At 43.4% G+C, this 22,830-nt stretch overlaps 1 protein-coding gene across 6 annotated transcripts in view; it reads right to left on the bottom strand.

The window, feature by feature from the left end:
- Positions 1-993: 993 nt before the first annotated feature.
- The window catches only part of zbtb20 (zinc finger and BTB domain containing 20), a 329,339-nt gene continuing 307,502 nt past the window's right edge, over positions 994-22,830 (bottom strand). For all 6 annotated transcript variants that reach the window (XM_060912969.1, XM_060912967.1, XM_060912968.1 and 3 more), the window contains 2 exons: positions 17,401-18,848; positions 994-12,007 (listed from right to left, as the gene is read on the bottom strand). In XM_060912969.1, the coding sequence (XP_060768952.1) occupies positions 11,430-12,007; positions 17,401-18,823 (2,001 nt within the window). In that variant the 5' untranslated portion in view covers positions 18,824-18,848 and the 3' untranslated portion in view covers positions 994-11,429. The remainder of the gene's footprint in view (positions 12,008-17,400; positions 18,849-22,830) is intronic.

Genomic DNA, 22,830 nt, shown 5'->3' with positions numbered 1-22,830 from the left:
ATAACACATGAGCCGATGTTCTTGTCATATTGCTCCGCCCCGAAGCTCAGTAATAACCGTCAGGAGAATCAGACTGATGTATTTTACAAGCTGAACATTAGCACGAGATAAAAAAAAACGTCAAATTATACAAAAAAAAATGAAGGAAGAAAAAAACTTCCTTAAGGAAGAGAACTTTTCTATACTGCGTCGACGCAAAGTGTTCCGAGATTTGATTTGCTTTTTTTTTTTGTTGCTAATGACGGAGTGGTGGTTAGCAGATGGCAGCGGTTAAACAGGAAACGTATTGTTTGTTAATAAATGAAAAGCATCAGGTACAAACGCTAAAGGAAGTGGGACTGTGGGAGGAGGAACGTGTCTGAGAGGCTGAGGGGCGGGAGAGAAAAGCTTCACCTCCACACACACACGAGCTCAAGGACAGCCATCTGTCAGCTTCACACACACACACACACACACACACACACACACACACACACACACACACAGCCACTTGAGTACAATCTTCCCCCTGAAGCTGAACTTCTTCTAAATCTTTACCAGTTCAATATCGAGACTTGGGTTGATTCACGTGAACGGAAACAGGCACGTGGAAATGTTTGAGATCACGGCACGTTTCTCAGACGCTGTTTTAAAGATTTTCTAAAACGTAAAGAACAGTTTGATGATCTGATCACAGAAACGAGTCTGAGAGAAAACTTTGAGAAATTTTCTATTCAAAAGGATCTACAGTTCCAAAAAATATCCAAAATATAAAAATTCTCATCTCATTATCTGTAGCCGCTTTATCCTGTTCTACAGGGTCGCAGGCGAGCTGGATCCTATCCCAGCTGACTACGGGCGAAAGGCGGGGTTCACCCTGGACAAGTCGCCAGGTCATCACAGGGCTGACACATAGACACAGACAACCATTCACACTCACATTCACACCTACGCTCAATTTAGAGTCACCAGTTAACCTAACCTGCATGTCTTTGGACTGTGGGGGAAACCGGAGCACCCGGAGGAAACCCACGCGGACACGGGGAGAACATGCAAACTCCGCACAGAAAGGCCCTCGCCGGCCCCGGGGCTCGAACCCGGACCTTCTTGCTGTGAGGCGACAGCGCTAACCACTATACCACCGTGCCACCCATTATTATTATTATTACAGTTCATTAGATGCAGGTAGACATACAGTGTGGGGAAATAAAATAAAAATACATAAATAATGTCTTTAAAAAATATTAAATTAAAAAGAAATTATATTCAGTTATTCGGGGGATGAGGTGCCCAAATGAGCAAATGGTAAAAATAAAATATAATAAAATAAAATCATAATTTTAATTTTAAAAAGTAGAAAAAAGTCCAAAAAATAAAAAAGATATACAGTTCTAAAGAAAAATTATTATTATTATTTTTATTAATAATAATAATAATAATAATAATAAAAACTATTATGCATTATGTTTATGAGCTAAACGTGTACAGAGAGGATCCACAGAATCATTATTTTTTATTTCTTTAATTTTTAGAAATTAGATTTTTTTAATTAAAAAACCTCCCTGGTCTAAAAAAAATAAAAAAATGATGAATAAAAAAACGTTCAGGGGAGGGGGGCAAGGTCTGGTTAAACATTTATTAGTTTGTAAAATGATTTCCGCCTCACGCTTCATTACGTTTCCTGAAACTGCTCTGGAAATAATTCCCAAAAGAATTCGGGTCGGTCATGTGACCAGCCTTCTGCTAAAAAAGAGTAAAGGAGGAATAATATAAAGCAGACGTGTAAAAATATCATAAACAAATAGAAGGTCAGTTTTCCTCTTTACGGTTCTGTGTATTAATCCAAAGAGAATCATTTTTATTTATTAATTTTTAAAAATGTTTTCAACAGGGATGTGTTTTTTTCCCCTTTCCTCGACTTCCACGTGCCTGTTCCGGAAAAATCCAAATCCTCTTATTCAACTGGGAAAAGAAGAAACGCTCACATCAGCATGCAGGAGACAGTGTGTGTGTGTGTGTGTGTGTGTGTATCAGTGAGTGGATTAGCGGTGTGTGTGTGTGTGTATCAGTGAGTGGATTAGCGGTGTGTGTGTGTGTGTGTGTGTGTGTGTGTGAGAGAGAGTTAATTTCATATGCGAGCTCCTACTGCACTATTATCTGCTCTGATAAATGAAGAATAATCTGCGTCTGTATTTTCATAAATATCTGTTCCTCTGTAAGTCCATCAATCTCTCTGTATACTGTATAAAGTGTAGAATAAAGATTTGTGGTTATACATAACGAGTGAGTGTGTGTGTTTCCTCTTTGGATTCGTGTCCTTTCCTGCAGATGTTGGAAAGTGAAAGTGGATGTGAATAAATCGGCTGTAAGTTAAAAACACAAAGCGTGACGTGATGATGCCTCGATGGTGCCACGACGTTCACGTTGCTAAACTCCGTCCCATCTTTACGCCCACGGACCTACGGAAAGTTTAGTAACATCGTGACGATTAATTAGCGAACGCACTCTCTAACTGCTCTCTGACACAGAGATGTGAATCTCCGTAACTGCATCTTCCAAGTGGGTGTGTTACGATGTCATGGTTTCATGCGTACAATCAGACAGTTATCGACGTTTCTTTCATTGTGTTTTAAAGGTATTTTTGTCTACCAGCGTATATGTGTTTGTTTGGTCAAGTTTGCGACGACGCCACAGCCATCCATGTCAATCACAGCGCCGTTAGACAATCGTGTGCGTCTGTGAGCTCATGTATGCAGAAGAGGGCCGACAGCACCTTCTTCTGATTATCGCTGTCCTGTGAGGCAGCAATTTGCAAAGATGGCTGATTTCACGTATCTCGCAGGAAGCACGTGTTTGCCTTCACCTCTTCGGTTTGTAGCTATCGAGGGCTGGCTGGTGGGCGGGAATCGGCCGAGACTAAAACTCAGGGAGAAAACGTGAAGAAAAAAACCGTACTATGTTAACACATACGTACGTACTTTTCTCTTTGTAGGTGATTAAGCAGCGCTGCACGCTGATGCAGTCGTTCGTCTCAGAAAAACACGCCGTCTTTCGTCAGCTCAGAATGATGACGTGATAAATACTGACTGTACGAGATTTTACATAAAAAAAACAAAACAATCAAATCCCAATCCAGGGATTTGATCTCCTCTGTTTCTGTTTGGAGTTATACGAATGAATACACACACACACAGGATTCTGTAATAAACGTTTCCTCTAATTTCCACTACAGTAATATTCCACACGTTAAAACATCGCAATTAATATCGGCACTTCTCTACTCACGATATTCCTCACAACACACGACACACACACGCAACAACACGACACACACTTCCTCTACAGAGCCCAACTAAAGGTTAAACTGTAAGTGCTGACGTTGTAAAGAAGAAAAAACTGTGTGTGAAAAAAGGCTCATCCGATAGATAAATAAATAACGATCGTTTTGTGTGTGTGTGTGTGAGATTATAAACAGTCCACTGGGGCACTTTGGACAGAAAGATTGAATACAAAAGTGGCGTTATTTTGGTGATTTCAGGGTTAAAGGACACCACACCCTTACTGACGGTGCTCACATTGTACAAGGCAAACCACGGGGAATTATTCTGTTAAAAATGATTTTTCAAAATCTGTATTTAATTATTGCTGGTAGTCAATACTTTAAACTTCACTTGGGATTCGTTTTAGGCAGTGATTACGTTCGCTAGTGAGTGAATACTGTACACTTATTATTATTATTATTATTATTATTATAGCACATGGTGTTATGGGTGACAGTGAGTTTTAGATTTTCATGCTTGGAGCTATACAAAGAGGCACTTTGTTATTAAACATCTTTTTTTCAAACAAACAAAAAAGTTGCTTATTGTATTGTATGTACAGCACTGTGTGTGTGTGTTCAGTTCTGAGTGTTGATAATTGTAGCCTCGTTTAACCTCTTCAGACCCTGATTGGCTGTGTGTGTGTGTGTGTGTGGGGGGTGTGTGTGTGTGTGTGGGGGGGGGGGGGGGGGGGTGTTGAGGGCGGGGATTAGGTGTAGCCCAATCAGAGTTGAGCTTTTTCCGTGTGAAACGGTGATGGTAGATTGAGAGAACGGTGATGAGTAGATTGAGAGAATGAGTAATAAACCCACGGAGCTGTGATTTCAATGTGATATAAACTCATGAATATTTATGAAGTGGGTCTGAAAGGGTTAAACTCATCAGCGTGTTGAAGTAAAACTGCTGAACCACTTGCATCTTGTCGGTGGTTTTGAATAACGTTGTCGGATTTTCGGATTTTGTATCTGAAAAATGAAACATACCAGCTTGTATTGATGTAAAAAAACAAAAAACAAAAACAAAACAATAATAATAAGAAACAAATCAGAGATAATATTTTGTACCAGCAGATAAAGCGGTGTGAAGTTACATATCATTTCTGTGCCCGAAAGAAAACAAACTACCAGCTAGGAGAAATGTAAAAACGTAAAGACAAAAACCTGACAAAACACACACACACACACACACACACACACACACACACACACACACACACACACGTACTGTATTATCAGATTGAAAAATAAATAAATGATAAAATCCTCAAAAATCAACTGAAGCTGAAACTAAAAGATCCTTTAACTATACACTGAAGTTTGTGTGTGTGTGTGTGTGTGTGTGTGTGTGTGTGTGTGTGTGTGTGTGTGTGTGTGTGTGTATGAGATCACTAACACGCCTGCAGCGTCCTACAGAAACAAAATCAAGCAACAAATCTACATGAATAAATGTGAAAAAATGACACCGAAAAAACCTGTATTACATGCTGAAAATATTTTATGATAAAAGTGTTAAAGAAAAAAAAGTCATCTTTACGATGGACGCAGTGTGATGTTATTTTGCCATGACGCTAACATCGTTAACAGAAAATAGAACCCACACACACCTCCTCCAGTTTATCCTTTGTTTTACGATTTCTTGCAGACGTGCACTTGCTGTAGTGGGCGTGGCCTAAAATGTAAATATGGAGCTGTGTATGCGTGAGAAGCGTTTCCGTTATGTGTTAGCTACATTAGCGTCATCGTCGTAGCACAAAGCAAATGTCGTTCTATGAGAAGGTCTAAGAAGGATGTGGATTTGTATAGATGTGTGTAGAATCTGAAAAAAAAAACCATACACCAGGTGAAAATATATATATATATTTTTCTTTTTTTTAGTTATTTTTATTGAAATACATGAAGGTAAAGAGTCACGCTGAATCGTAACCTCGAAGCAAACGGCGATAAAACGAGACGGTGATTAGAGATAAAAACTAAACGGCACGGTTATATAGAAGTGTACTGAGAAAAGCACGGAGATCTGAAAGTGTGTGTGTGTGTGTGTGTGTAAATAACAGATGTTGTGTTTGCGAAAGCACCTTTATGCTCCGTAGTGCATTTTGGTTGTGTTAAACGTCATTAAGGCTGGTTTTAAGGGCACAGACAAGATGGCTGACAAAAAGCGTTGATCATCGACGTGATGTGTTTGATTGTGTATTTATTTATTTATTTATTTACATCTTCGCCGGAGTGTAGCTCGATTAATAATCCTTGACGGAGCGATAAACGAGTGCATGCTCTGCTCGTAAGACTCAGGCTTGAAATGAATCACGGAGTGACTCATGAAGCTCGGACTGAATCACGCTCCTGATTCGTTCAGCTCCTGATTCGCTGACAGAGAGTTAAAGGTGTTCTGAGTGGCTCATAGCCACGCCCCCGTCCCCGTCTCCCCAGGAGAGCTCAGCGCTGAAACTCGGACGGAGACTCGGACGAGGCGAGAGGATTCAGACTGACTCAGACACGTGCCGATGATCAGCTGTGCCACGCCCGCCGCGTCATCACGCAGGCTGTCATGTGACATGTGAAATTCAGCTCAGGTGAGGACCAGATCTCTGTGACATCATAACGGATTTGAGTTGTGATTTCTATAAACTACATCATTATTATTTATTATTTTTAACGTAAGACCTTTTGCTTTGTTTTCTTGTCGTGATCAACACCAGGTTCGCCGTGTTCACAAGAACATTTACTGCTTAAATCACTTGACAAACTCTCAGTGTTTTATAAACATTTACGTATTTACAGGCAAAAAAATATATTAATGTGTTTAGGAAATGTAAAACGGAATTTAAACATCGGCAAAAAATTACTGTGGGAAAATAAATCTAATAAGTAAAATTTGGGAAAACATTAAAAAAAAACTTTCCTTAATTTTAGCTTTAATTTTTCGTTTAATATTGCCTTAATTTTTTTCTAAAGCTTTGCTTAATTTGAGCTTAATCTCAGTTTAATGCTTTTTTTTTAAGTTAACTTAATTTTTGCTTTATTTTAGCTTCATGTCAAACCTTTGCTGAATATTTGGCTTAACGTGAGTTTACTCTTCGTAAGGAAGCAGCTGATTGTCTGTAGTTTCTCATCTTTAAACTCAATCACAGCCGTGATCTCCAGGCAGGCTTCTTTCTTTTTCATATCAAATCAATTCTAAGTCCAGCGTCAAGTCATGTGATCGATAGAGAACAGTGACGCAACAACAAATCACTCAGTTTCCTGTCAGAATTGTTTTTGCAGCTTCAGACTGAAACACCAACAAAAAAAAATGACATTTTATAGCAAAAATGTTTGTGTGATGATATTAACATCACCAACAACTCGTCCGTTATGTTTACTGACCAGACATGATACGATAGCCCCGCCTCCTTGATTTCTATTGGCTTATGGAACTACAGATTTGCGAAGTCCATGTAAAATGAGGGCGGAGTTAACAGAAGCGCTGTCTAATCCGGGTTTCACATCTATCGTCTTTTCCTTCACGGTGAATCGGATTTTACAGCTTATCCGAGGAAGCGTAGTCTCCTGTTCAGAAATCGTTGAGCGTATAAACATTAGCGGATCTGATCAGTTCTTTAACATGGACGGTCTGAAAAGGGGGCGGAGTTAACAAGCTGAATAGACTGGTGAAGGCGGGGGGCGTCGTCTCTACCGCCATGGTGTTTAATTATAGCACACTGAGCTCTGATCTGATGTAATCTCAGTGCAACAGGAAGTGACATCAGGCCAATCTTCCTGAAGTTTACACACACACACACACACACACACACACACCGCTGTGAATTCAAACCTATTAATACTGGATGATGATGATATTAGAAGAAAACATCGGCACATGCCTGAGCGCCTCTCTCACGGCCAGACACAACTTCCTGTCTGATAACAAAGCGCGCACGTGTGCGTCTGTGTGTGTGTGTTGGAGTGGACGAAGGCCTGACGCCACACTCTGGGGGTGTGTGTTATTTATTTCATTTGCTGTGATTGTTCTTGTGAAGTTGTGAAAATGTGCTGGCAGATACAACACACACACACACACACACACACACACACACACACACACACACACACACACACACACACAGTACCTGCACTGCATATTGCAAAGGAAGCCCTGCAGTTCAGGCATCTCACTCTCTCTCTCACACACACACACACACACACACACACACACACACACACACACACACACACACTACACAACATACGAAAAAGCTGCACAACCAACAACACAACTGCCTTTTTATAGAAACTGAACTCTACAACACAATTTATGTACACACACACACACGTGCATTTTTTTTTTTCGGATGTTGTTTGGTATGAACACTTCACTGTGTGTGTGTGTGTGTGCACGCAACTGCTGGTGGGCGATGCAGAGAGATTTAAAAATAACACCACACACACACACACACACACACACACACACACACACACACACACACACACACACACTCTCTCTCTCATGGTTCGGATTTAAATAGGAAGGAAAAAAACCCAAAACACACAACCACCAAAACAAGCACAAGTGAACACTAGCGAACACGAATAACAAAAGCGGAAACACTTAATCATCATCATCATCATCATCATCAACTCGTAAAAAAAAGAAAAGAAATGAAAAGAGAAAGAAACAAAAGCTACTCGAACACAAAACTCTCAACTCATTTCAATAAAAAAACGCTTTTTTTTCTCTCGAAAAACTAGAACCTCTGTGGTAACAGTAGTGCACTTATCGGTTTCTGCAGTGCAAAACGTAGACGTGAGAAAAAATCGGTGCAGTCCTTTTTCTCAAACACAAAGAACAAAGAAAGAAAAAATTCCTTTAAAACCGACCAAGCAGGAAAAAATCCGTTTAAACAATTTTCATACGAAGCACAGGCGTTTAAAAGTGTGCAAAGTAACACTCTCTTGTTGTTGTTGTTGTTGCTTTGTTTTTCAATCAACAAACACATTATCATTCTTTATCTTTTTTTTTTTGGAAAATGAAATTTATTATTACGATTGCTTTTTTTTGTCACGACGGAAAAGACACGGCGTGTGGACGTGAAGAGAGCGAGTGTCGGACTGAAGCCAGGGAGAGACGTGGAAATGACGGCCTCCGTCTCATCGTCTCTCACACACACACACACACACACACACACACACACACACACACACACACACAGGGCTGTGTTTAAACAGACAAAAAATAAATCTCATCTCAATTCCTACGGGGCACTGATCTAGTGACTCAAACTGGCAACCTGCTGCAAGGCGTTGTGAAACACAGAACACTACGTAGTGAACAGGGTGAGATTTTGGACGTCTCGTTTTCTCCTTTTCTCTTGTTTTTTTGGCCATTAGATTCTCAAATAGTGCACTATGAGAGTGGTTTGGGACATGTCTCGTATCGTATCATATTACATCACATCTCACCTCTCTTCTCTTTTTTCCACTACATAAGGGTTAGGGATCACGAGTAGTGCACTTGATTGTCTGATTGATTGTTCTGTCTTGGTAACCACCAGATTTATTTCATTTTTTATTTAGTTTTTTTTCTTCAGTCTTTACAAATGTACCCAAGTGCATTATGGGTACTCAATACTAGCTTGGGCTTGACACTAACCTGTTGCAGTGCATTGTGGGAATTTACAGCTTCTAAAAATAGGGTACAAGGGTGTGATAGGGAGATGGATTGGGACACGTCCCGTTCTTTCTCTTGCTGTTTTCCCAACTCTCCTTTGGCCCACTAGATAGATACAGATGTATCTGGGGTTAGGGATGAAGAGTAGTGCACTTCATTGTAATTCGATAATCTGGACTTTGTTTTTAAAATGTTTTTTCTCCCAGTCTTTCCAGTGTGGTGCATTATGGGTAATCAGTCCAGGCCAGGACTGACACTGACACCGACACTGACACTATTTTTGGAATTTACGAGAACAAAATTTTCCACGACTCTTAAAATAGCGCCTGAGGCAGGAGATAAGGTGCAGTTTCGGACGCCTCACTCTCTCTACGCAGGGCTTAGGGATCAAAAGTAGTGCACTTCAAGTCAGGAGTTCGTTTTTTTATTGTGTTGATAATCTGGGCTCTGTCTTATTTACTTTACTTTTTTTGAAGAAAAACCTAAAATAGTGCACTAGATAGGAGAGAAGGTGTGGTTTGGAACACACCATTCTCTCTTTCTTTCTTTCGGTCTCGTGAGCTGAGGTCCGTTTGAGCCACTAGATAGGGCTTAGGGATCAGAAGTAGTGCACTTCAGTCAGGAAAGGATCCTAGAAACAAACAAACAAACAAACAAACAAACAAACGAACGAACGAAGAAATGAAAAGAAAAAAGGATCAGGTTGATTATTATTTTAGTTCCCCACGAAGCATGACGTGTGGTGGGTGTGCACTATTCTGCTGCAGTGCGGTGTGGGATTTCATGAGTCAAAAATGTTTTATAAAATGTCTCCCAATAGAGTAAGTAAGTGCACTAGATTGTGAATGGGGTGTGGGTTTTTTTTGGCCAGTCCTCCTTCTCTCCTTCTCTTTTTGCTTCCTGTTAGCCACAAAAAAAAAGAAAAAAAAGGAATCTCATGCCAGGCTGTTTGAGCCACTAGATGGGGCTTAGGGATCAGGAGTAGTGCACTTCAGTTGCCCCACCCGGCCAAACAGCTGAGTCACGGTGGACGTCACGAACAGGAAGCAGCTTCATCTTTTCTTTTCCTTTTTTTCCCTTTGAAACTCCTTTTCCTTTTTTTAATTTTTCTTCCTTATTTTGGGACTCTGGGTTATTTTTGTGTCCGGGTCGCTAACTGGCTCGGCGTCAGCAGCTTGTGGAGTAGTGAGAATCGTGAGAAAAGCTTCAGCACGCTGCGTCGGGGTGTAACAGTCTGAACGCGGGAGTGTGTGGCGCAGCCGCTAACACCCGGCCTGCTGGCGTCTGCGTTTGCGTGCCGGAGTTGTTTTTTATTTATTTTTCAATCATGGAGCGATGAGAAAGATGACACTGAATTAAAAAAAAAAAAGAGAACCCTCTGTTGTTCCTGGGCTTCTTTCTTTCTGTCTTTTAATCCATTTTGTTTTTTTTTCTTGTTTAGGAAAAGGTCAAATAACAGTCTTTACAGTGGCAGTGTTCGCAAAATGGATTCTCAAAGCTCAAATACTGACAAACAAAATCAACCCCGGACCCTCGTTCTGTAAACTCGACTCTAAAGGGAACCACAGGGGACGTGGGAACGAGGACGGGGGAGGGGGGAGGATACAGATACATTAATAAAAAAATCATCATAAAGGGTGTTTAATGTTCTTTTCCTCACGATGGCTCGGCTCGACTTCCACAGCACATCGTTTAATCTGTTTAATTAATAAATAAAACCCAGTGTCGATTTCTGATCTGACGTAAAAAAGGCAAACATGTGACCGTCCTCACTCTTCAACCAATCCGAGCCAGATACTGCTGCTGCTGCTGTTGTTGTTGTTTTTGTTTTTTTTTAAAGGTTTACCACAGTAATCAGGACGCCATTGGCATCCAGTACGGTCTACATGGGAAAACGGTTAAAAATTTCACGGTTTTACACACATACACATACACACACACGGCCACACACACACACACACACACACACACGATACGACTCACTCTACGGTACGTAAGTGTATAAGTAGTCTGTGTGTGTATATGTGTGTGCGTGCGTGTGTGGTGTGTATACGTGTGTGTGTGTGTATACGTGTGTGTGTGTGTGGTGTATCTTTCGCAGGCCTTTCGGTAGTGTTCAACACATAAATCAGTAAGGAAATCATACATTTAGAGGCCAGTAGTTTGGATCCAGCCAGTGGATCATTCTCCAACTACACAGCCTTAAGGCCACCATCTATGGTTTTTAATTATTTAAGAATAACGACATAAAATGCCAAAAAAAAAAAAAAACCTTTTTGTTTTCTGGGAAAACTCAACTCAATGTGCCAGTGTCTATACTCATTACTCTTCATGCCCCCAATTTTAGGGAAAACAAACAAACAAACAAACGAACAAACAAAAAATCTAGTGCCATTATTTTTCTTTTCATTCTTATTTTTGTTGTTGTTGTTGTTTAAAAAGTTTTTTTTTTAAAACTTTTTCTCAATATATTTTTTTCCGTACTTATCCGTCGGAGACGTGTTTGCGCATGTGGTCGTTGAAGTGCTCGATTTGGTCGAACTTGACCGGGCACACGGAGCACATGTAGGTCGTCGCTTCCTGGCAGCTCGCCTCTGAGGCCACGCCCACTCCGGTTCCACTGACTCCTCCCCCAGCTCCGCCTCCTCCCACAGGCATGGCCAGAGCCACGACTCCGGGGCCGGGTTCAGGGACGGCCATCTGCACCGGGATGGAGGCGGGGCCTGCCGGGTTGGCGCCGGAGACCCCGGTGACGACCCCGGAGACGACCCCGGTGACCCCAGTGACGACCCCGGTGACCCCGGGCGTGGTGCTGTGCAGCGCCATGTGCCTCTCCAGCAGGGTTTTGTGGGAGAACTTCTTCTTGCAGATGTAGCACTCGTAGGACTTCTCGCCGCGGTGCAGGCGCATGTGCACGTTGAGTGAGCTCTTCTGCGTGAAGCGCTTGTTGCAGATGCTGCACTGGTAGGCGCGCACGCCCGTATGGGTCACCATGTGCTTGATCAGGTAATCCTTCAGGGAGAACGAGCGCCAGCAGATGCTGCACTGGTGCGGCTTCTCACCTGCACGGGGAGAGAAAGAAAAAAAATCTGTGGTTTACATCGAATTCCACTGACACCTTCATCTGAAATTTCATGACGACATCTGAGACGTCCATGTTTGTAGATTTGCTACATTCTTTCCCCTTTTACTAATGAATATTTATGAGCACAGGAATTGACCTCACAGTTCCGAGAACATCCTTTAAAACTTGATTTCGTGACGATCTGTACAGAGGTGGAACACATCCAGGAAAAAACTTGACTTTCTTTCATTATTAACACACTGTTTACTGTAGAGCTTAAATTTAAAAAGTACCTTGTTAATGTTAGTGCTGGTGGGCGTGGCCAAATCAGGAAGCACAAAGAAACTGCATGCACAAATGAATCTTTACCTTCTGCTGTGATGTTGCTGTTTTTTTTTATTAGCCATGATTTTCAATTCAATTAGATTATATTTGTACAGATTTTTTAATAATACGCAGCGTCCAAAAGTGACCCTAAGTGCTGACCAATCAGAGGACACTCAGTAAACGACACCCTCAGTCTCTCACACCAGAGCTAAATCCAGTTTTCAGGTTTTCATGGATCTGAGTGACGTTCCAGCAAATGGAAAAGCTCCGTGCTTCCTTACAGCCGCTCGGATTCCGCTCACGAGCCCGAGGTCAAAGTCCGATGAAGTGTTATATAAGACCAAAATAACATTCCAGAGCCGGCCACGGGGGAGAGTCACTTTCACTTTAGCGCAGTAAGACAGAAAACGCTGGAGAGCTGATCAGGACACGTCCTCGCTCTGACACTGAAATCCTAACGCTTCATTTTTACAAACCAGCATTAAAATCATGTCACATGACCACAGAACAAACTGCGAGGTCCAGGGACGAACCTGTACTCGGGTGTTCAAATGATTAACGTTCAGCAGAGTTTGGAAGAGGATCACTTCTCCTCTGTAGATTGTCTCCAAGCGTTTAGTAAAGTTGTGGAAATGTTTCTGCCGAGCTGAACTAAAAATTCACGCCAGGTTTACAAAAATTTCTGACTTTCTTTGTACTCATGTGAGAAACAGTGTAAATCATTACATTCAAACAAACCTCCTAAAAGGTGGCGCTCACAGTGATCTGAACACCAGAAGAAACTGTGGTGAAGGAGTGGCGTGCACTAATGCTGCTTTTCACTCCCGCTGGTTTTCCTGAAAGCGTTTTAAAAGCGTTTATCTGGGGGCGTCGTGGCTTAGGTGGATGGGGCGCCGTACCATGGGTCCGGGGACCCGGGTTCGGTTCCGACCCGGGGTCATTTCCCGATCCCTCCCCGTCTCTCTCTCCCGCTCATTTCCTGTCTCTACACTGTCCTATCCAATAATAAAGCTGAAAAAAAGCCCAAAAAATATCTTAAAAAAAAAAAAGCGTTCATCTCGTAACAAGCTCACATTAAAAGCTCACATCTCCGAAGTTGAGAAACACATTAATAAGAGCTTAAAATAATACTCCACACGAACATGTTCAAAAATATAATTTAAACAATTTCGCTCTTTATAATGTAAAATAAAGAATTTACTGTCAGCATGTAGAACCTCCAGGTCTCCGTCGTTCTACAGCTTAGTGGTCCGACCCGTTTCTAGAGAAACACGCGACACACGAAAGTGGAGAAGTTTAAATCCTAATGTTGACAGTTTGCAGTTTTCACAGCGACATGAGAACATTAGTGAACAAGACGCACAATCATGAAAACAAACGACCAACTAGTGATATCACTATAGCAACCCTAAGCTTGCTTTTATCACTTCGTTCCTATTGGTGGTGTGAAGGCAGATGGGAAAAAAAAAGCCCTGGAGGAGAGTGTAGGAGAGTTCTCGCAGGAGATCCACAGGAGGTGGTTCCTCTCCTGAGTTCCGAGGACTGTTTGGTCTGAAAGCGCCTTCCAGTAACGCAGCTCGGCCACTGCAGCATGTTGGCTACCGTGGAACAGGGCGCCATTACTTTTGATTGAACTGGTACATCTTATGGATTTCTTTCTTCAACTGAATGAGCTTCGCATTAACTAAATGTTCATTAATCTGGTGTGAATTAAAAAACTCGCCAGCGTATATAAATTCGCAGTAACTCGTCGACGGCGGTGACGCGATCTGAATCCGATCGCTCGAGGGTCTCCTCATCCGAGAGAGTCTCCTTATACGGAAGTGAACACAAAGTCGGACGTGAAGCGTCGGATACGAATGTTTTTTCCAACTAACACCACGTTTCTTGTCGAAGCTCCTGCAAACGATCTGCGATGAAACCGGTTCGTACGGAGTGAGTGGCGTAATTTCAGATTAAATTCTCTAAAAGAACACTGTAGATCTCTGGGAATCTTCTCCCTCCGGAACGTTTAGGTTCGGAGCGTATTAGACATAAATAATGGCGCTCTTCTTTTCTGGATTTTCCTAATCGTGTATGAAGTTTTCTTGGCAGGCTTCAGTGAGGTTTTTGAAGTTCTCTGGCACAAACTCAGTCGTATCTGTTAATCATATTTATCTGCTGCGATGAGAAGGTGTGTGAGATCCGCCGTCGCCTTAATGACTATTAATTATGGATAATGGAGCGCTGATAAGTGTTAATTCTTGTGTTTTTGTCTCTAAATAGAGTTTAATTATGAGTGTGGTGGTGTAAAGGAGCTGACCCAGTGTGACTCCACAGACATCGGTGAGCTTCTGCGGCTCGCGCTGCCACGGACCATTCGCTATCTGATGGTGTGTGTGTGTGTGTGTGTGTTGTTCCCCTTGGCACTGTCTAAATGTCCTCACAATCAGAGAAAAACAGGAAAATTCTGATATTACAGAAACATTTTGATGATCTGTTGCTGCTAATGCAGAGCGTGGCGTTTGAGTGCTAAACACGCACAGCGTTCAGGGACTGTTACAGAGTGTTCATGATGACAGCTAACTTGTTAACATATCATAGGGTATATTATGTAGTTAGTGCACACGCGCACACACACACACTGCACAACGTGCATTTTCGCTCTCAGCAATATCACATGACTTATTTTGCTAATCAGCTCTCGTAGCGATCATAACATGGCTGATGACCCTTAGCAAAAAGTTAGCGGCTAATCCGCATGATAAAAGTGTATCGTTCAGCCTGTCGTCTCCGCTACTTCACTAGACGTCAAATAAACAAACAAACATCATCATGACAAACAAACTGTCCTGAAATGTCTCAAGCTTTTTTAAAGAAATATATATTTGGACTTGGGCGGCACGGCGGTGTAGTGGTTAGCGCTGTCGCCTCACAGCAAGAAGGTCCTGGGTTCGAGCCCCGTGGCCGGCGAGGGCCTTTCTGTGTGGAGTTTGCATGTTCTCCCCGTGTCCGCGTGGGTTTCCTCCGGGTGCTCCGGTTTCCCCCACAGTCCAAAGACATGCAGGTTAGGTTAACTGGTGACTCTAAATTGAGCGTAGGTGTGAATGTGAGTGTGAATGGTTGTCTGTGTCTATGTGCAGCCCTGTGATGACCTGGCGACTTGTCCAGGGTGTACCCCGCCTTTCGCCCGTAGTCAGCTGGGATAGGCTCCAGCTCGCCTGCGACCCTGTAGAAGGATAAAGCGGCTACAGATAATGAGATGGATATTTGGACTTTTTGCTTCGTCAAACATTAGTTTCTGAAATATCAATATACTGCTATTAGTACCGTCGCCATGGTTACTTGAACGCATTAAGATCAATGAAAATGAACTGCAAAACTGATATCAAAGGTGAAGTGTTTGGTTTCAGTTTGATCCTTGTTGCTATAGTAACGGCTCATTCAGAGCAGCTTGTAAATGGATTAAAAGACATCTGTGATCACTGATACGATGAAGAGCCGCTGATTTAACATTTATTGTTTATCGAAGGAGTCTCCAGCGTCAGCGCTTCAGAACAGATATCGCTTTCCTGAGTTTGCATCACTGAGTCTCGTTTATCACGCTGGATACGAACAAATTTATTCGTTCGGAGGAGTCGGGGGAAAAACACGCGTCGCCTGGCCGACGTTACGTATAAGGAGACTCATGAAAACGAACCTCGACTGATTGCATGTGACACTGTCGAGTTTAAATCGCTGAACTGTTTATTTCAAATACACACCAATTTTAATGAACATTTTCGAAAGCGATTCCAAAACTGATTCAGGTAAATGAGACGAGCTGTTCGATCAGGACAAAAGTAATGGCATCCTACGAAAGGAGGAGGAGTTAATGTGCTAAACTTTTAAGAGTCAGAGTGAGTCAGACGTGTGTATTGTTTAAATTCCAGCAGGCTTGTGTAGCGCCGTGAGGAACGAGCTGTTCCAGGATAAAATTCTACATTCAATTGCCAAATTTAAATCATTTCAATTTTAATGATAAATTTTCCATTCTTGGCATCTTCTCCCCCCCTCCCCCCCGCCTTCCGAATTTGCCCAGAATTCCTTTCCTTATGCAAACAAGGAACGCCGTGACAGCCTTCACGTTGCAGGAAAAGCCTCCCAGATCTGTCAGTGATTACCATCTGTACGGAGTGTGTGCGGCTCTAATGAAGCCCAGCGTACACGTTTCCAGCGCAAAGCGCTGTCACCTCGATGTGCCTGCGCCTGAGCGAGGGGGGAAAGAGAGACGGCTGCGTTTTAGCATTTTTTAATTGCGTTCTGTTTTTGTGTAATGAGTTTGCTCAAAGACTAATTTGGAGGGTGAGGACAGACCTGTCCCACAGAAACACTTGTGTCTCCTGAGATCCAAAACACACACGCTGAGCGGATCGCCTCGTCTGTAATGTAGCATCTTATCACCGACGAGTGACACCATGTGTGTGTGTGTGTGTGTGTTTCACTACCTGAATTGTCCTCAATAGCATTCTCAACAAGCAACACATCCAAAAGAACAAACACTCTCATCAGTTTATACTTCTCGAAGCATATTCCATCTTTCATTACCTCGTCTCTAACATCTCTTCTGTTCCAGCTCACATTCTGGTCATTTGTCTTTACAGAAAAAACAAAAAACACCTACCCTTAATAACAAGTCGCATTTTAATGTCTATAATTCACACGAGATCTTCGTCAGCGTCTAATGAAATTCTGATTTGACGTTTTTAGTTTAATCTTCTTTCATCACTCTGGTTTACGGTTTCCTGTTACCCATAATGCCATGCTGATAGCGGTGCGGTGGGATTTATCCCTCACCCCTCGCTTCATCTCAACCTAAAGAGAGCGATGCGGCGGCGCTTTAGTCCTTCAGTCTGTCCAGCTCTCTCTGTACACGCCACTCCAAGAGATTTCAACACGTTTAATGTGGAGGATTAAACGGAGGATATGAGCAGGAAGTGAGATCACGGTGTTGCTGAGTCTTTAACAGGTGTTATAATCAACTCTGTGTGTTAGAACAGCAACGAAATGCATGCATTTAATAGAGAGGAAGTAGGCGGGGCTTACCGGTGTGCACAAACATGTGTTTGACGTAGTTCTGTTTGGCAGTGAAGGTTTTGCAGCACAGGGTGCAGGCGTACGGTTTCTTCTCGCCCTGCTGCACCACCCCGGTGGCAGCGGGCTGCTGCTGCTGCTGCTGCTGCGTGCCGGCGGTTGGCACTCCGCTCAGGCCGCTGGGGAAAGGTGCCATGCTGTGGGGAGGCACGGCCACGAACTGGGGCTGCTGGGAGCTGACGGTCTGCGGCAGGCTGAACAGGAACGGCTTGTTCTCGTTGGCTGAGGGCTGCGGGGCGAACAGCGTGGGCAGGTACGAGTTGGTGCTGCTGGTTAGCGTCAGCGGCATGCGCAGGTTTGCCGCGATCGTGTCGCAGGGGCGGATGTAAAGCTGGCCGCCAGCCATGGAGCTCTGCACGACAGGGTTGGACAGCGGCGGCTGGTCCATTGAGATGTCTCTTCCGTCCCCGCTGTTGTTGTCTTCGCCCATCTCCTGGCTCTGCTCCGGGGACGAATCGGTGACATCAATGTGCACCGGCGTGCCGACCTCAGCCTCGCCCTCGCGCCCGAACCCGGGCATGAAGTGCTGCTCCGACGGGTCGTTCTCGGTGCCAACGGAGGAGCTGACGCCTGAATCGAAGCTCTCTCCTTTGGGCTCTCCGTTGGCGTCCTCTATGTCTAATCCATAGCAGCCGTACGCCTCTTCGGTCATCCTCTCCTGTTTGATGCGCATGTCGTGCTCGGCCGTGTGCAGGCGGACCGGGCGTGGCTGCTTGCGGCAGTGTGTGGTCTCAGACGAGCCCAGGAAGCGCTCCGACTGCTGCTGGCGCTCATGCAGTTGGCTCACCCATAGCGACGGGTCCTGCACGCCCTCCTTCTGCTGCAGCGGGTCGAAGGTGCCGGGGATGGAAACGCTGGTGTAGTGCTGGCGTTCGCTCCGCGTGCCGTTCTGCAGCTCCAGTCTGGGGTAGATGGATGAGTAGGCGCGTTCAATGCCTTGCTCTGCATCGCTCCCGGGGCCCGAGGTTCCCGAGTCGGGCGTGCCGCGTGGCGTCTCCTGGGCAGAGGCGTGCGAGACGATGCGCGTGCACTCATCGATGACGGTCTTGATCTGCAGGATGCTGGCGGCCGTGAGGATCTGCAGTGCCTCCGAGTGGGCCACGCGCAGCGCGCCGCTGTACATGAAGTCGATGAGCTTCTGCACTGACTGCACCGAGACCACCGCGGGCACCTCGATGTCGCTGTAGCCCAGCAGCAGCTTGTCCTGGAAGAAGGGGCTGGCAGCGGCGAGCACGCAGCGGTGGGCGCGCAGCATGCTGCCGTGGATGCGCACTGTCACGTCGCAGAAGTGCCCGCGGTTGCGCTGCTCGTTCAGGGTCTCCAGTACCGAGCTGCTGAAGTTGTGTAGGTTGATGTTGTGGACGCGCTCAGTCATCCCCTTTGCGGCTGATGGCGGCAACCTTGAGGAAAAACACACACACACACATGAGCACATGCCTACAGAAGAGAGGACTGTGGCTTGTCTGTTGCTCTGTACAATGTATTGGCACCCCTCTATATTGTACAGTGACAGAATTATAATTTCAATAATAATAATGATAATTAAGATGAAAAAAGAAGAAGACTGGCTGATGTTCCTCCTGTCTCGCTCAGCGTTGTAAATAAATAATGTCTAACAGCTTAAAACATTTAGACTGTTCCTGTCTTGACATGGAGTGGACCTGCAGACAGGGGGTGCTGGTGAGCTGCTCGTGAAACGGTCTGGACTTTGATTTTATGGTGGAGACATGTGTTTCCATTCTGCATTGAACATGAATTAAAACCAAAAATAAACCAGCTGTGATGCTATCGTGAAAAATGGGTCCCCCCCCCCTCCCCTCCCTCCTGTCCATACGAGGACATCCAGCAGCACGCTATAAACATTCACAAGGACGGGGAGTGGGACGGGGAGGGGGACTGGGACGCCTTTGTCTTTTATTCCTGAGAAAAAAACCACGTGTCTGAAAAAGTGATGATAACTGCTATACTGGTTTTTTTTCTTTCTTTCTAAACTAAATTCCGATGAAGCATTATAACTTGTAAGAGTTTGTGGCCTCAGCATATTTTTTGGCTTTTCTTGCAGTGTGCTGGATTAAAAAAAAAACCCCACACACACAACAAAAACCACAGACTGGTTTTCATTTTGATGTTAAACGCACTGAGAGCTTACAGGCAAAATCTCGTCATCTTTAACCTTCTGCGTCTCGTTCCCTCGTGACGGCTCGGTAACTTTCGCAGCGATCTGGAAGCAAAATCTGTTCTAAAATATCAAATATATCTTCATCACCACAACAATGTTCACTAAAATATTAAAAAGGATTAAAAGGAAATGGCGGCACAAACGTTCCTTCCTGTGCTCAAGGCTTGGATGAATAGGTGAGAGAGGAAATCTATAAAATAAAAAGAAAAGAAAAAAAGAAACGTGCTAAATGTCTTCCGTATCATATAAGTTATGATTTATTTAAAAAAAAAACCATTCGAGTGCAATTCTAATTTACCGTTTCACCGTGACCCTGTTCACCGAGAGCTAAATCTCATCTTCTTCCAAGCTGAAAGGCTTTTTGAAAATCTACACATTAAATAAATAAATAAATACACCAGTTATTATCTGATCCTTTTAGTTCGCTCAAATTTTAAACCTGGGATGAATCTCCTGTGCTGTTAGAGTCTCATTTCTCTTCTTCATAACTTATATATTTATCTGAGCTCTACACCAGAGACAGAGAAAGGTGTCCTCTTGTGTTTATTATCGTTAGATTTAGACCCATGTCCTGAAATCCTGTGTTCTGATTGGTCAGAAAGTGTGCGTTTGATCTAATAGCTACGTAATCGCTGTAGCAACAACTCATTCGCAGGGATGCTCCGTGGAAACGTTTTCCAATTCATGTACAGTATCATCTGTGATACGTTCAGGAGATGTTTATTAAACGCTTACGGAAAGTCTCCGGTGTCGGTCAGAGAGTTTACGCTGCGTCATGTTACTGAGGAATTATAACAGGAATGAACTTGTTTCAGAGACGTTGCACAACATTATATGTAACTATAAATAAATCAATGATAAAAAACATGCTGTTCCAGGAAAGTAATCAACTCCACCTGGTTTATCATAACATACATATTTTATTATTAAAGCTATATATGACCTGGAAGCAGCCATTTTATGAGATACGCTGTTTTTAATGCCGTATGAAAACAAAATGGCTGCTCAGTCCCTTTAAATATTCCCAAACATTTCACTCTTCAATCTGAATAAAATGACTCAAAGTGCAGCTCTTTAATAAGAAGAAGCTCATTAAAGATCGTAAAGGGTTCATATCGAACATCTCATAACTCGTGGATTTGTATTTGTTCTGTTCATTTGCCAAAAATCAGCCTGAGTGGTTTTTGCAGCTTCTAAACATTGTGTAACTGAAGTCAGTGTGAGGAATTGTGTACACTCATTGTTGTGTAATCCATTTGCTTGTTATTAAATTGTGAGACTTCCATCATTATCAGTGAATAAAACGGAGGCGTCGGCTTTATGACTGTTCCTCCGACCCCTACGCAGAGGAACCCCCAGAGGTCTCGCTGGTCACGATCACTCAGAAAACTTCAGGAAGGGTTTTCCTGTGCTGACTTGTTGCTAATTAGCTGATTCACCGCATTAATTACAAAAAATACAACAAAAAAAAAATCAACCAAATGCACAGGACCAGGTAGAGACGCTCTGACTCACACTTCTAGGTGAGATTAAAATTTTATAACGACTAATTAAAGATTATATAACTGAAGAATGGTTGTGTTATCATGGCCACAACAACAACAACAACAAATAATAATAATAATAATAATAACAGTGGTTTATTCTTTTCAGTGAAAATTAAACCTAAAATGTTCAAAGACTCGATTTGAGATGGATCTGTTTTTATGTGCGATATCCTATGTCACGTGTACGTTTAAACCAAACACACAAAACTTAAACAAAAACTAAAATCTTCATTGAAATCTGGATTTCTGTAAAGCTGCTTAATGCCGAGGTCTATTGTTAAAAGTCTTGTGTAAATAAAACTGAAGTGAATAAAATTTGGGCCAAGCTCTTCCTCTTATAACGACAGGCCTGTACAGGTGAACACACACACACACACACACACACACACACACACACACACACACATTTGCTCATCAGTACTTCCTAATACTCGAATCCTGACTCAGATAAAAGAATGTGAACAATAGAGTTCCCGCACTGCAGGCCTGAAGAAACACGAATGATGGAGCGTTGGAAGGAAAGATTCATACAGGCTAGAGCAAAATAAAAAAAATAAAGTGTGTGTATGTGTGTGTGTGTGTGTGTGAGAGAAAGTCTGTCGGAATGTACGAGTGTGACCGTGTGTGTGTGTGTGTGTGTGTGTGTGTAAATGCCTGGTATTGTAGCCAGTATTCACTGAAGAATCTGAATACACCTGTGAGTGCGTGTGTGTGTGTGTGTGTGTGTGTGTGTGTTTTTATCATACGTGATAACTATATTTTTTTTAATTAGAGTTTTTTTTAGTGAGCAGGCTCGGGACTCGGTGTAACAATCAAATCTGGTGTTGTCTCTGAGAAAGACGAATGTGTGCACAATAAGCCATAACTATCAGCTTGTGTGAGACTGTTTTCCATTTAAAAGTTGTGATAAACAACACAACAACTGAAACAACACCAGTACCAACACCAACACCCGCACCGATTCCATTCGGGTTCAAGGGGAGTGTTGTGATGTTTGAATAAACTGATATTTTACAAACTGCCTGTCTGATGTTCATACGGTCGATATTAGGGCGGCACGGTGGTGTAGTGGTTAGCACTGTTGCCTCACAGCAAGAAGGTTCTGGGTTCGAGCCCCGTGGCCGGCGAGGGCCTTTCTGTGTGGAGTTTGCATGTTCTCCCCGTGTCCGCATGGGTTTCCTCCGGGTGCTCCGGTTTCCCCCACAGTCCAAAGACATGCAGTTAGGTTGACGTGGGGCGGTCTTGGGCTGAGGTGCCCTTGAGTGAGGTACTGAACCCCTGACTGCTCCCCGGGCGCTCTGGTGTGGCTGCCCACTGGTGTGTGCGTGTGCTCACTGCTTCAGATGGGTTAAATGCAGAGGATGAATCTCACTGTGCTTGAAGTGTGCATGTGACGAATAAAGGTTTCTTCTTCTTCTATTTGAACTGCTGATGCTCCTCAAAGTGAAAAGTCCAGGAGGGAGAGAGAGAGAGAGAGGAGGAGGAGGAGGCAACAACTACAACAACAACAACAGCCACAACAACAACAGCAACCCAGAGCATTTCAGATAATGCAAGATAAGAACAAGATAAACAATACTGATCCTGAAGGAAATTCTTGTTCCAGTTACTCGAGACTGGAAGATACGGAGTGAAGATAACTGGGGGGGAGTGTAA

The sequence above is a fragment of the Neoarius graeffei genome, chromosome 28 (assembly GCF_027579695.1).
Source record: "Neoarius graeffei isolate fNeoGra1 chromosome 28, fNeoGra1.pri, whole genome shotgun sequence".
Classification (NCBI taxonomy): Eukaryota; Metazoa; Chordata; class Actinopteri; order Siluriformes; family Ariidae; genus Neoarius; species Neoarius graeffei.
The sequence above is the reverse complement of the archived record's forward strand: the minus strand, read 5'-3'. Positions and strand labels throughout refer to the sequence as shown.